General features: G+C 43.0%; 1 protein-coding gene across 1 annotated transcript; it reads left to right on the forward strand.

Moving 5' to 3' along the window:
- Window positions 1-1,089: 1,089 nt before the first annotated feature.
- AIFM1 (apoptosis-inducing factor, mitochondrion-associated, 1) lies at window positions 1,090-12,475 on the forward strand (the record flags this gene model as incomplete). The annotated part of the gene is made up of 12 exons (XM_010294994.1): window positions 1,090-1,217; window positions 3,303-3,396; window positions 5,508-5,620; window positions 5,748-5,878; window positions 6,689-6,779; window positions 7,528-7,612; window positions 8,289-8,365; window positions 9,530-9,638; window positions 10,337-10,444; window positions 11,476-11,564; window positions 11,645-11,785; window positions 12,329-12,475. Coding segments are annotated over 12 exons (1,313 nt in total), but the record flags the coding sequence as incomplete, so codon positions are not given.
- Window positions 12,476-14,362: the final 1,887 nt, after the last annotated feature.

Raw genomic sequence — 14,362 nt, forward strand, 5'->3', positions numbered from 1 at the left:
TCAGTCTCTAAATTTCAAAATGTAACTTTGTACTGACAGTCTTTTTGTATCTTTCTCTAATAAATTGTATTCCTTAGGCAACTTGTTGCAGCGCTGGAATGTTCCCATAAAACTGCAGATGAGCAGACAAGTGGCTAGCTCTGGTGTGCCCCGGGGCAAAGGCGATAGTTCTGTTTTTGTCCTTATTGTGGGCTTATCAACATTAGGAGCGGGTGCCTATGTAAGTAGAAAGGTAGTTCATGGAAAGAAGCTGCAATACATCTCTCCTGTCAAGCATTTGCTGTATTTCAGCTAACTTTACTTAGCTTTTTACCTCTATAGCTATTTCTTCTTTCAGAAAACTTCAAGGGGAGCTGAGCTGGCTGGAAATTAACTTCTTATGACAATTTTTTTAAAAACCTGTAATTTCAGTTACCTTTTAGGTTTCTTTATAGTAAAGGCACTCTTTTTTTTACATACTATGACCAACCACAGCTCTGTCTGTTGTCTTGTGTGTGATAGTAACATGTAGTTCAGGGAGAGCTGGATGGCATATACTTTTAATGCCACAGTAAACCATTCTGTGCCAAATCTCAATTCAGAACATCAGTGTTTAGCTTGTGTAAGTACAGCAAATCAACCAAAAATTGTTGAGCATACATTTGTTCTACTCAAAAGATTCAGAAGAATAAAGCTTTTTAGCCTGACTTAGAGAGTAAATCACATTCACAGACAGCTGAAGAGTAGCAGCATTGCCTAGGAGAGGATGGGTTTGAAGTTTGCATTATACAAATCTTTGTTTCAGAATTCTTTCTCCTAGAGGATCATATTCATTAAAAGTTCTGAGTCCTGATTTTCTCCTGTTGAAGCTCTTCACATGCAGAAGGCTCCTAGGAAGTAAAAAAAATGCAAAACAGTGCTTAGAGGAAAGGTCTTTTTCTAGTCCCTCTAAATATTCTTTACTGTGTACTGCTGTACTTTTTTTGACTAACAAGGTAACTGAAATTACAAAGCACATTCTGTCTTTCCCAAGATCTGTTTAATCAAGAGTCCTTCTTAATATTCAGCTCTTTCCCTCTCTTCTCTTTCATTGCCTCTCTTCACCTGCAGTTTTGCAATGTCATCATCTAAGATGCCCTTCTAGATCACTGACGTCTTCAGGTGTTCCTGGCAAAGCTGGCAGCAACCTATTGTTATACTTAATTGTAGGAGGAACAGTCACTGGGACAGGAGCTTATGTAAGATGCCTAAATAAATGTGCTTTAATTGGGTGAGAGGGTGAAGGGAGGGTACCTTTCTGTATGTCATACCAAGTTAGCCATTTAGTTAAAACTAAACCTTCCTTGTGCTCACTGGCCTCAGATATTTAATTTCAAGGGACATTGTCAAATAATTTAAGTTTACAAATTTGGTATTTTCAAACAGTGCTGTTCTTAGTGGGAAAATTGCCTTAGAATTAGCTTTTCCACATTAACTAAATCTAAAACCAAAACTGGCAATCTTCGATTTGTAACCGTCAGAAAGGCACAAGTTAACTGATGTATCTATTCTGATACCAATACTGTTGGCATACAAAAAAAAAAGGAAATAATCAGCTAAATATAAATAGGCTAGAGGAAAGAAAAGGAAACTTGTCTAACTTTGTGATTTCTTCTGAGAAGAGCACTGGAATATCACTCCATTTTCTGGCAAAGTACACAGCTATGTTTCTGACTAGAAAAAACTTGGCATTGTCCCTTTAGAAAAATTTATCCTGAAGACCTGATTTGGTATTTTGCATGTATATAGTAGTATTTTTTTCTAAGGGATCAGATTTAATTTGCTTTATGCTGCCCTTTGGACTCACTTAAAAAACTTCATGGTTCTGCTTGCAAAAGCAGAAGAAGTTTTCTTAATCTTGACTTTTATATGTTTAAGCAAAAGGCTTTAAAAAAATCTTTATTTTAATTCATTTCAACACTGATGAGTTCTTGTTTTCTGATATTTTTTGACTTTGTTTCCGTTCCCTGGATATGCTTTTGTCTGCCTGTGCTCTTTTTCATGCCTGGCATTGAATTCCTCGGTTCTTGTTTGAGACTATATGCTATATTATAAAACACCTAATTGTAGTGATTGGTAAAATGCAAAATGTCTAGGGAGTAAAAGAGATTTCAATTCCCCAAAGGAATTAACTTTTGTTCAAACATAGTTTGGATGTCATAACACTCGGTTAGCTAACAGTAAGTGGTTTTGCATCAGCTGCAACATTACCTGTTGTGCCTTTACATTTAGGAGGCTTTTATTTCTTGCTGGAAACGTTCCAGTTTTAATATTCTTTCAGAATTCAAAATGCAGTAATTGGATAGAGGGTTGTGTTTCAGACTGTCTTGATAGGTTTTTTCTCTTCTATAAAAAATGCAAAATAAAAGTGCACATGTGATATGGATTACTAGCAAGGCTAGGATTTTGCCTTAAAAATTGTTTGCTTCCCTCTAATTTGTTAACTGGGTGGGGCAAATATCATGCTGTGACCTGCTTCCAGCAGTCTCATTGTCTTTTGCTTCTCTACATTACCAATTTTTCTTGGAAGTTAACATGATGTTTTAAAAGATGTTTCTTCCTTGTCTGTACCACTAAATTGTATCCCCAGAACATGCCAGCTGTGCTTATTCTGTATCCTGAGTTTACCAGACAAATAAACAGGTCAGCATTCAGACAGAATCTCTTCCAGCTGAAGGCTGTTACCTAGACCAGCCACGCTCCCGTGTCTGAAGAGCACTGCTAATGTCAGCAATGTTACCACCGCTAACATCATGCCTGTAACATCTGGCATAAAGCAAGCCAGTAAGGTGGTTTGCTTCTTCAGTCCAGCTGCTCTAGGCTTTTGAAGCTGGGAGTTGCTTTTTGCCTTGAATTTGTCTTCCTTTTCTGCAGCCTTGTGTTGTGCTGGGTGCCATGGCCTAGCTTGCAAATAGCCCTGGGGCTCGTTTGACTGGGTTTGCTTTGTTGTATCTGGTTCCTCTTGAAGCAAGTCTGCAGCCCAAAGGCCAAACATCTGCAGAAAGGTTGATTGTTTGCTTGTGGAAAGCAACCAGACAACTGAGATTCATCACATGATACGTAGAGCAGATCGTTTTCTGAGGGCATTCCTCTTGTAGCTACATATACATACCTTTATGGGCACTTTTTTCAGTGAGGTATATTTTGGCCCGTTTGCTTTAATTGAAAGCAGGTGGCTTTTCTGAGCAAGCAGGATAGACAAAAGCCTGTCGAGGGGGTAGAAGCAGAATGGTGCCTTGATGCTGTAACATATACAAGGTAAATATCTCCTTGTCTGTCTCCAGGTATACAGAACGTTGAGGGAAAACAAAGAGCGATTCACCAGCCGTGTCACAACAATAACTACGCGATCTCAAGAAAAGGAATCATCTCCTTCTGGTGGGTACTAGCTTGCTAGTTCTTAGGTTTGGGTCTGTTTTTCATAAGCTGCTGACTTGAGACCTCTAAAACAAATGGAACAGTGCCCTTCTGAAAACATAGATTAGCATAAGTAGTGCCTTCACAGCACTGTCACTTCTCGGTGCATTCTGTTGTTTGTGAATTCCCATGTCTTCCCAGCGCGGAAGGTGGTGCTAGCTTTCCATGACCCAGGGCAAGGCTCTGTTTTGCAGGTAATCGTGAGGATAAAGTAGGTTATCTCTCAGGGCTCCTTTCTGCTGTTTATGCCTTCTGTCATAAAAGGAGAAAAGAGCTAGCCCTGCTTTTGGCTTTTACCCTTACGCAGTCTGGCAAAGACACTGTGATTCCAAGGGATATTATGGTCGGCCAGCACAAAATTCTCTGTGCTGAGCCACTTCCCTGTCCCATGCGTAGCAGCCTGGGCATGCGAGAAGTACTGTGCTTGCGCCACATGTAGAAGGAGAAATCTGGACAATTAGTGAGGCTCTTGATGATGCTTTGCAGGCTGTATGTGCAGGTTGCTCCTTGAAGGTCTCTTAATTTATGAAATCTCAAACTGCAGTGTCTGAACTATTGAGCCAAAAGATGACGTGTTTCGTAATAACAGTGGCTTTAGGTCATAGAAGATAGGGTGTGTTATGTCACTTCACTAGGAAATCAACAGAAAGAACATCCTGCAGACAGGAGAGAAAACTGATTGCTTTGATTTGAGGGAGAGGATAAAACATGTTTATCAGGGTTGAGGCTGGAGGACAGAGAGAGAGAGCCTAAATGCTGGAGCAGAGGTCTTGGTAAGTCTGCATTTCTGGAGACTGTCCCTTAATAGTGGAGATCCTGTTAGTCCTGTAGTCTCACTGAGTCAGCCCCTGTGCAGTATCCTTGATAGCCTGTGCTTCACTGAATTAAGTCAGTGTCTTCTCCTTTCAGATACAGATGCTGCTTCTTGGGTCACAGCAGGTGAGTCTTGATGGTAATATTTAACTGACTGTTTTATTCCTACATACGGTTTAATTGCATGTTGCTTAGAAACAGGACCTGCATTGTGGGAGGAAATGCGTTCTGGTAGGAACTCAAAAGTTGGTCTCCTTTCAGAATACAATTACAGAAGAATACGCCCTGGCATTTTAGGAAACTTCAATTTCTTATAAACTGTTCACTGAACGGCCAGTGCAGAGTTTTGGTCTTGCTCACAAATTGATTTGTGTTCTTAAAGAAGATGTGCGGCTAGATCAAACACTTTGCAGTTTTTATTTTCCAATTTATTTTGAAAATTGTTTTCTGATCTGAATGACACCCAGACCATATCTCTTCTCCTGGTGTTTTGAATAATCTTTCGGCTATGTCCCTCCTGCTAGCTCAGCAAACTGTCATTTACTTTAAAACCTGAATGTTGGATCTCTAGTGCATTGTTTGGCCAGAGTAGAGGCCAAGCATGTTTTTCTGTCCTGAATCTACGGAACAGAGAATGTCCTGATCTTATATGAAGCTTCTGAAATTGTGTATTGAATGCTGGAAATGAACTCTGTGGGTCTTTGACTTTGCAACCACTTCAGCCAGCTGTGCAAACATAAGCAGCATTCTTAAATAGATCAATTTATAAAATGAAGCTCTTTGAGAGTCTGCTGGACAAGTAGCACCTTTTCAGAGCAAGGCTTGAAACCTGTTAACAGGCTGTCCAAACAGTGGTATTTCAAGCTTGTTATGTAGATCATTCTTACTCTTAACATGTTAAATCAGAGAAAAGTAGATATGTAATAGAGCAGCTAAAGCCATGTGATAAAAGCTGTGCTACTGGCCTATTCCAAAACTCTGCGATTGCCGTTGAGCTCAGCTGTGCAGATCTAGCTTAGAAAAAATAATTTGCTGAAATCTGACAGTTCAATTTGTGCAGGGAGCCAGCTTTGAGTGAAGCAGCAGCATGATTCTTCGGTAGTATATTGGGATAGAAGGGAAGGGGAGGAAAAGGTATTTGAAGGGCAGTTTGCCAAAGGAGGTCTGTATGTGAAAGGCATCTGGTGACATACTCTGTCCTTTGGGGCTGGGCCGTTTCCCTGCTGTATTTGCAGTAAGCTCTTCGATCTCACCTGCAGCTCCGGGAGCTCGCCCTGAGGTCCCATCTCATGTTCCTTTCCTGCTGATCGGTGGAGGAACTGCTGCTTTTGCTGCTGCCAGGTCCATTCGGGCTCGTGACCCTGGTGCCCGGGTAAGAGATGCCCTGCTCTAGAGCGGACTTGTGCGCATGACTGAATACTGCGCTTGCTTCAGAGCCTCTGTCGTAGTTTTGCCATTTGTCTGGCCTGGCAGCTGATGTGTTTAATGACCAATTAAAGGTGCTGATTGTGTCTGAAGATCCTGCCCTGCCCTATATGCGTCCACCTCTTTCCAAAGAGCTATGGTTTTCAGATGATCCAAATGTGACAGAGACTCTGCGATTCAAACAGTGGAATGGCAAGGAGAGGAGGTATGTGTCACTTACGGGTAGCAAGGATGGAGAAGAGTGTTTAATAATGAAAAGTTGACAATGTTCAAACTGTTCTTGGGAGAGAGCTGCTGCAGAGCTCTGAAGGACCCCAGGGAGCAGTGCAGACAAATCACTGGGTAGATTTCTGTGTTTGCTATGAAGAGAGCCCTGGTGGGGAGGATGTCTGTGTGTGTTGTCGCTAGGCTGATAGAAGAAGGGATGGAGCATTGCATGCTGTGCGCAGGGCCTGTGTGTTGTTTTGCACTGGAGCAGCTGACTGACTACCTTATGGAGTCCACGAGACCCCACAACGTAGGCTGTGTGGACTTATGGAGTGTGGCTTCCCAGAGGTGCCGAGATGTTACAAACAAATCAGTCGAGCACTAAGGAGCAGACTGAAAGGTGTGGCTGTGCTGGCAGCTGTCAAGAGGAGTGCTGCTTCACATATGAGAGTTCACTCAGCACCTAATACCTCTTGAATCTTGCTGTGATGCCCTTAGATATACACCACCACTGGCAGAAATCCTGTGAAATAAAGTGATAGTAAAGGTGAGTGTATAGCTTCACAGTTTAGAGCAGAGCTCCAGGGATCTGGATCACATTTGATTCTTGTGACTTTTGTGATAAAGCCTTACTGGTATAAACCCTTGAGTTTCAACAGTGTGAAGATTCTTAATTCTTAAAAATAGATAAATAAGAATTCTGGAGCTTGTTATGGATGCCTAGAGTTGCCTTTATACAAATGGTAATTGCTGAATAGCTGGTATCACAAAGAAAGTGGAACACATTTGATAATGGAGTTTTTTTCAGTATATATTTCCAGCCGCCGTCATTCTATGTGCCTGTTCGTGATCTGCCTTTTGTAGAAAATGGTGGAGTAGCAGTTCTCTGTGGCAAGAAGGTGGGTACAGCACTAGCTGTTGTTCTAGCATCATACAGGAGAGCCTGTGCTCTAAGCTGAAACTAAACAACCATAAATGGTGGTGTGGAGGGTTGGTTGAGGAGGAGAATGTATACAAGTTTGGGAAAAGTGTATATGATGAAGCAGGGACTGTGTTAATCTTAACAACAGCATGAGTGGAGTTTGAAAATGGGAGGAGCTATAAGGAATAGTAGTGAGCTGAGGGAAGATGAGGAAGAGGGAAGGGTAAGTGTTGAGTTTGGGCATGGGACAAGACTATGTAGAGCTTAGAAACAGGGTGTGAAAAAATGGGAACTAGACTATATATCAGAGGGTGAGATAAGGAGAGTAGAATGATTGGACTAGTGGGTTATAATGTGAGCAAGAGCATTGTGCAGAAGCAGCAGGAAGGCAGAAAAGTTTATGGTGAGTCTTCTAATAGATTTGCTTCCTCAGTTTTTTATATGTTGCTAAAATAAGATTTCAGTGACTCCTCTTACTGCTGAACTACACTAGGTGTCTGAGTCCATTTCTTAGACTCAGATCTGGGAAGATCAGCCTGATCTATGATGGCTGTCTCAATTCCTACTTCCAGTCTTCTCCCTTCCCCCTCCTACCCCTCCCCTAAACTTAAAGGTGGGAGAATGTTATTTCCAAGTTTGCTTCTCTAATCAATAATCTATGCAGTTTAACTTGAATGGCCTGCAGTGCGTGGAAGCTTGAGCCCTCCTGCTTGTTTAATTTGCAGGTTGTGCATATGGATGTTAGAGGCAACATAGTGAAACTCAGTGATGGTACCCAGATATCCTATGACAAATGCCTAATTGCCACCGGTAAGTCGATGGTTTTTTTCTCTTTGTTCTTTGTCTTGTGCCAGACTTTTTATTTCAGTGGCATTTATCTGACAAGGAAGTTTCTGCAGTATGTGTCAAACACTTGGTAAAACAGTAACATGAAGGACAGCCATACAGGCAACCATGCCATTGGGTGTTTCACCTGCCTTGCATCAGGCAGCTTCTCTGGAACATTCAAAGTTTTGCCCAGTGAAAATCAGCACGGAAGGAGGAAAAGGTGACTTCCCTAGCAGCTCAGTAAAGAAACTCCTGAACAGACCAGCCCCTTCAAATCCTTCCTGTAGCAGTAGCAAGCAGAACAACCAGCTCTTGCTTGGGCGGAGCACTGCTCCAGCATCTAACCCTAGCAGTTCTACAGCCCTCTGGTTAAAGTGGAACTGGCTGCCTCCAGTCAGTAAAGCAAGGTGTATAGCATTAGACCTTATCCCCTGGGTGACTGTTGGGTCACCTACTGCTCACACAGAAGGTCTTTCATGTTAAAAACCCAGGCAGCAACAGACAATAGAGCATGTTGTAACAGTTTGGAAAGCACAGTCCAGATTGAAGATAGCTTTGCATTGTCTGGATAGCCAGCGACATGGCCATGATATCATTAGTCTCTCTTTCTCTCTCCCTCCCCCTCTCTCTCTCTCCTTTTCTCTCCCCTTGTCCTCAGGTGGTTCCCCAAGGAACCTACCCGCCATTGAAAGAGCAGGAAAAGAGGTACAACAAAGGCTGACACTGTTCCGAAAGGTAATCTCCAGGTGCTGATAGTCCTGGGGTGAGGTTGAAAAAATCAGACCTACTACCACTATTTTCAGCTTTTTAATTCTTCTGCTTTGGGTCCAGGACAGCCTTGCCTTGGCTACTGCTTCCCTCAGCTTGTAACCAGGAGTCCATTTGCTATTTATTCCTTTTCCCCAGGCAGGTAAACAGGGTAGAGTCTACTAGACCACTCACCTGCTTGCCTTAGGCCTGAGAGGTGTAATAGTGTGTAATAATTTTTTTTCTTTTTGTAGTTTCCCTCCTGTATGACTTTGCTGCACCTTCCAGGCCTTTTAAAAACACAAGCAGCGTAAGCTCTGCAAGTCAGTTTGGGACTGTACTAGCTTAGTACTCCAGCCTGACACCCCTCTTGAATAAGCGTATACCACAGTCCTGCAGCACATGGGCAAGAGGTTGGCCTTTGGCCTGAGACTGGACAGAGACTGCTCTCATGCTCTGAAATTTTCACTGAGTGTGAAGTTGAGTGTTCATGTTAGCTCTTGGATTGGCTTACATCGTTTTCTGATGAACTAATAAAGTGATATCCATGCCTTCTTCATGGCATTTCTTCACCTTCATCCTGTGTCTTGGGACAAAGGGAACAAAAGACATGGCAGTTGGTCAATAAATGGTCTTCTGGTTTTCACTGTAGAGTTGCTTTTTGTTGACAAACTACACTTTTCTTGAAAACATGGGATTTAGACCAGGCATGCAGCCTTCTCCTTAGTCTAGTTCAGGGAATGAATCGGGAATAAGAAGCCATACAGGAACTTTCTGCTCTGTGCTGGACTTCCCCTAAGGTCTGGTCTGCTCAACTGTGGGAAGGGAAAGATGGAGGACGTGAGCTGTGGTATCCTTGTAGTACCGTATGTGTTGTAGTACATTAATGTCTAGAAATTTCATTGTAATTGCTCTTGAAAGTGAGGGGAAAATGCAGGAATCTGAGATGGCCTGGACAGGGAAAAGCTTGCACAAACATTAGGAAGTCAGAGACTTTTTTCTGTATAATAGACAGGAGGAAAGAGAAACATGTTTCCCTTTCAAAGTTGGGGAGAGAGTTGCTCTTATTTCAACAGGAGAAATTTGAGAAAAATATCTTCTGCAGCCATTCCTGTTTGAGGATATTTGAAATGCGAATAAATCTTCTTTCAGATTGAGGACTTCAAAAGTCTGGAAAAGATTTCAAGAGAAGTCAAGTCTGTCACAATTATTGGTGGTGGTTTTCTTGGCAGTGAGCTGGCTTGTGCTCTGGGAAGAAGAGGTAAGGGTGCTTCTGCAGGCAGCTTGTCTTCAGCTGGCACCTTGACAGAAGTGATAAACATTGCATGTAAGCAGCCCGACATTATAAACTTCTCTTTCATTCCTTGACTGCTGAGTTTTTGCACATACTTGTGGTTTGCCTGAAATAACCTTAGTGCACGTGTGTTTTGTTGGCTGTGTGGCCTGACCTGGTTTTCCATTTTATCTCTCATTAGCTGTCAAGCAGCCCCTGACCAAAAAGATTTTTTAAGTTGGGCTCTCTGGAAGCTGTGCAGGCCAGTGCATGTTGCAAAGTTATTCCACCCTGTAAAAAGTTATATTTGCTCTCTCAATGCTAAAAGCCACCCTAAAACTATTATTTCAAAGAGGCTCTGAACAACCGGATTCTTATTGACAAGTTCATGCAGCTTTTTGAGTAGTGTCTTTATGGTAATTTTTCTAATAAGGGAAGTTTTCTCCAAAATACTAAGCATTTTCCTTAGAAGTCAGCTGACTGTTATCCTAGAGTTTGCAGTTGTATGTGTAACAGTGGTCAGTCACTTTGTGGCTCCTGTGGAAAATCTGGGAGCCAGAACTCCCAGTTTTGGAAACTTCTGTCAAGATCCTGTGTTGAGTAAAGCATATGCCTGTGTCCTGAAGTCTGTGCTGCTGCTCTTTATCCACGGGTTGTAAGAAGCCTCCTCTTTGCTTTCCTTTCAGCACGAACCAGAGGCCTGGAGGTGATTCAGCTGTTTCCAGAGAATGGCAATATGGGCAAAGTCTTGCCTGAATATCTGAGCAACTGGACCACAGAGAGAGTCAGAAGAGGTGAATCTGCACTTCAGTGCTCCTCCTCTGCAAGTGGCAGAGCTGTGGTGTTTAGGCCAGTGGCTGTTGTGTAGCTCTTTCTTGTGAAAGCCAGCTGTCTGCTTGTTTTGTCAGTGGAGCCTCAGGAAGACTGGGTCCCTTGCAAGGTGGCCCAGGTGCAAAACAGAACAAGTTGTGGTTCAGGCATCTTGAGTAGCACAGAGCTGCCATGAATCTCTGGCTTCTTAGCAGTTCCTCTGGGAAAGCCAAGCATATGTGTGTCCTCATGCCAGATCTTCGCTGTGGCTGTTCCTGCACAGAGTAATTCCTACCATCATACTTGTGAGTTACTTTAACGGCCTCTGGAATCTGGAACCAAAGTTGTCTTATGATAACTGCCTGTTCTCCTCTTCTGAGTGGCTCTAGCCTTGAATAATTTTACTTCTTACAGCCTAATGCAGTCATCCTGGAGTTGCTTTGAGAGAAGGGTTATGAGGCCCCATGCCTTATGCACACACCTTTCTAAGGTCAGCTGCTGTCGTGTTTAGCTGACAAAGTCAGTAAGATCAGAGAACCTTTTTTCCATTTGCTGTATTAAGTGCAGAACATATTCCTGTGCATTGGTAAGTGGAGTGAGGATAGAGGGAGGAGGGATATAGTTGAGGCTAGAGATTGCAGAGCCTGATAACCCACAGGCCTGAGTTACTTTCTTCTTCTACCTCTGGGTCTGGCTGTGATGGAGCAATAGGTAATTGAATGTCCTTAGTGATGGAAAACTGTCTTGGGGAGTTCTTTTGGATATGACCGTGCCATCATATGAGAAATGTACTTTTGATTGTCATTTAAGTAGCTCATTCAAACTTTTTAGGTGGGTTTCTTTCTCCTCATGCTTCAGTCAAAACATCTACATGCAGCAAAGATAAGGTTGTCTCTCTCTTGGTTTCTGACCTGGCTCCTGCTCTGCCTGCATCTGTTTGCACCAAAGGTGCCTGCTTCAGCTGAAATCTGTCTACCCCTGAGCAAGTAGTTATGTTTCCTGTCTTTTTTTCCAGAGGGTGTTAACGTCATGCCTAACGCTGTGGTAAAGTCCGTCTCTCTCTGTGGCAATCGGCTGATGATTAAACTGAAAGATGGCCGAAAGGTAAATTTAAAAGAGAGGAGAGGGTGAAGTTTGAAAGGACATTGAGAAAATTAAGATAATAATTCTGAATTCCCAAACAGGTGGAGACAGATCACATTGTGGCTGCAGTAGGGCTGGAACCTAATGTGGAATTAGCAAAGTCAGCTGGGCTGGAGGTGGACTCTGACTTTGGAGGGTTCAGGGTGAATGCAGAGCTGCAGGCACGCTCCAATATCTGGGTGGTGAGTATGTGCAGAGGAGATTTCTGTCTGCTGGTTATCCTGATGCAATCAGAATACACAGAGTTAGGGCAGCTGGTATACCTCAACTAAGTGAATATATATTGGCAAAAAATAGCAAGTAATGAGACCAGTTGCAGTGCAGATCCTTCCAGCAGCCATGGAGGCTCTTCATGCACCACAGCATGCTTTGTTGCTGTGGTAAGGAGTCTGCGAGTTTGTGAATATTCATACTGCGTAAAAGGAGTTGGGGTAGCTTAAAGATAGCAAGGATTACTCTGTTGTGTAAAGTCCCTTTGGTGGGGGTCAAGACTGATTCCTCTGGAAAAACATATCTGACGCTGTCTTATTTTTCTGAAGATCAGTGAAACATACTGAGAAATTGTAACTTGCGTAGACTGGGGAGTGGGATAAGATGGTGGTGGTGTTTGGGATTTCTCAGAAAAACTCGATTCCACTTTGTTTTCCCAATGCCTTTTTTGTTTGTGCATTAATTTAAGCTTTCAATGTCAATGTTCAGTCCTCACTGAATGATTCTTTTGTAAGGCAGGGGATGCTGCCTGCTTCTATGATATCAAACTAGGTAGGCGACGTGTGGAGCACCATGATCACGCAGTTGTGAGTGGAAGACTAGCTGGAGAAAACATGACAGGAGCAGCGAAGCCCTACTGGCATCAGTCCATGTTCTGGTAACACTGTTTTCTTCTTTTGCTATTTCTTATTTGGCCATATTGCGGGAGCTATAAGATACACCTTGTAAAGGTTTCCGTTTCCTGAGTGTAGTGAAAACTACTTCAGCAAACACCTTGCACAACTTCTTGTTCCCAGAAGCTCAGGGAATGGGAGGGCATTTGAGCAATTGCTGCTCTGCCCTGACCTCCCTGAAATGTTTTTCCTTCCTGCAGATCCCAGTTTCTTCTTGAATGAGTCCCATTCAACAAAGCAGGTAGCGATAAAAAGCAGCCCCTTCCTCAAAGCAGGCTAATTTACAGGTTGAACTTAGCAGCAGCTTTTCTGTTATAGTTATCTAAAGTTCCTCAGCACAGTCTCTTGGCTTCGGTTGTGTTGCACCTTTGCTGATTAGCTGAACTGATGCTTTAATAGCAACACATCGCTGCATCCAGGAGCATACATGAAAGTTTGTTGTTTTCCAAAGAGAGGTATCGAGAAAATGGGTGGTTCTGCTGCGTCTTTTTGAAGTTATTTTTAAAACAAAACACAAAAAACCTAAGCAAACAAAAAATAACGCACATTAAAAAAAATCCCAAAGCCTGTTAGCTGAAGATCAGAAATTTAAAGTTAGCAGGGGTTTAAATATGGGGAAAGGACTTTTCTTGGAGAAATCCCCTGAAAAATAGTTATGACTTGCTGTTATTTTCCTGAACACTTGGTCTATACTGCATGGACTCTGCAACCAGAAGAGTTTCTCACTTCTAAACAAGGACACAAAAGCATCCATTTCAATTGTGTGTTTTTCTTCAGGATGCTGTGATCATGACACAGATGCAGGCAACTGGGGGACTGAGTTGCAGTCTTGTGTTTTGTTGACAGGTGCTAACTTGGGGGGTTTGGCAGCCCTCACTGAGCGAGGCTTCCTTCTCCTGTGCTAAAAAGCTGGCAAATAGCAAGAACACTTCCTGTGTTTTTTTCCAAGATGTTTAGGATCCCTCCTGAGCGCTGACGTACCCATAGCTGGGTGCCTAGTCTGGTTAGCTGGCATGTTACTGGTATTCCTTTCAGTAACCCCAGTCTGTGCTGGAGGATTCTGGCCAGATACACGTACAGAGATCCAAATTGTTTTCTGGGATGCATTTATTTCCTCAGCATACTTGGGAACACTTTTGACACTGTGCTTACTGGGACCCAAGCTACAGCTGCGTTGACTGCTATAAGTACCCCAGTTCAAATTCATCTGGTGACCAGTTCAAGGAGGTGTTACAGCAATGTATTCTTCTCTCTTATATTCCTTATATGCTCTCTCTGAAATATACACTAAATAATTGTCTGTGCTGCAAAGCCTGGTGCTTATAACCAGGAGGGGGCCTCCACGGTGGTGAGAGTGCTCGTGCTTGTAACTCAGCATTGCTACAAGTTTGGTGAAATGGTCTTATTACGACCTGAAGGAATGCTTGCTTCTGCCCCAGCTCGGTCTCCTGGTCACGTTTGTACTAAGCAGGCAACAGAAAAGATTTTTCAGGTACGTCTGAACTGTGTCTCGATACTCGAGTTTGAATGCGGAGGTCAGATGCGTGACTTATTTCTAAAGGGTCGAGATACATGCAGCTCGTGGAAGCCACCCAGCTTCCTTCAAGGGAGCAGGCCTTCAGTGTTTTAGGGTTTTGTTCATTGAACTGTTTTCTTCTGAAACTGATGGCCTTAGACTTGCTGTGGCTGGACTCCTTGTTCCACCCTAACGTATGCAGAAGAGACTAACGTGCATCAGTCAGCCTGCGTACCACCATCTCTCTCACACAGCAGTGTCGTTAAGGACTTGGGGCTGGAGGGAATTGCCTTGTATTTGTCTCACTAATGTTACAAATGATTTTGGTTTTTTCTTCCCCCCTCCCTGCCTCATTCCTA

Source organism: Phaethon lepturus, unplaced genomic scaffold, assembly GCF_000687285.1.
Source record: "Phaethon lepturus isolate BGI_N335 unplaced genomic scaffold, ASM68728v1 scaffold40389, whole genome shotgun sequence".
NCBI classification, from domain to species: Eukaryota; Metazoa; Chordata; class Aves; order Phaethontiformes; family Phaethontidae; genus Phaethon; species Phaethon lepturus.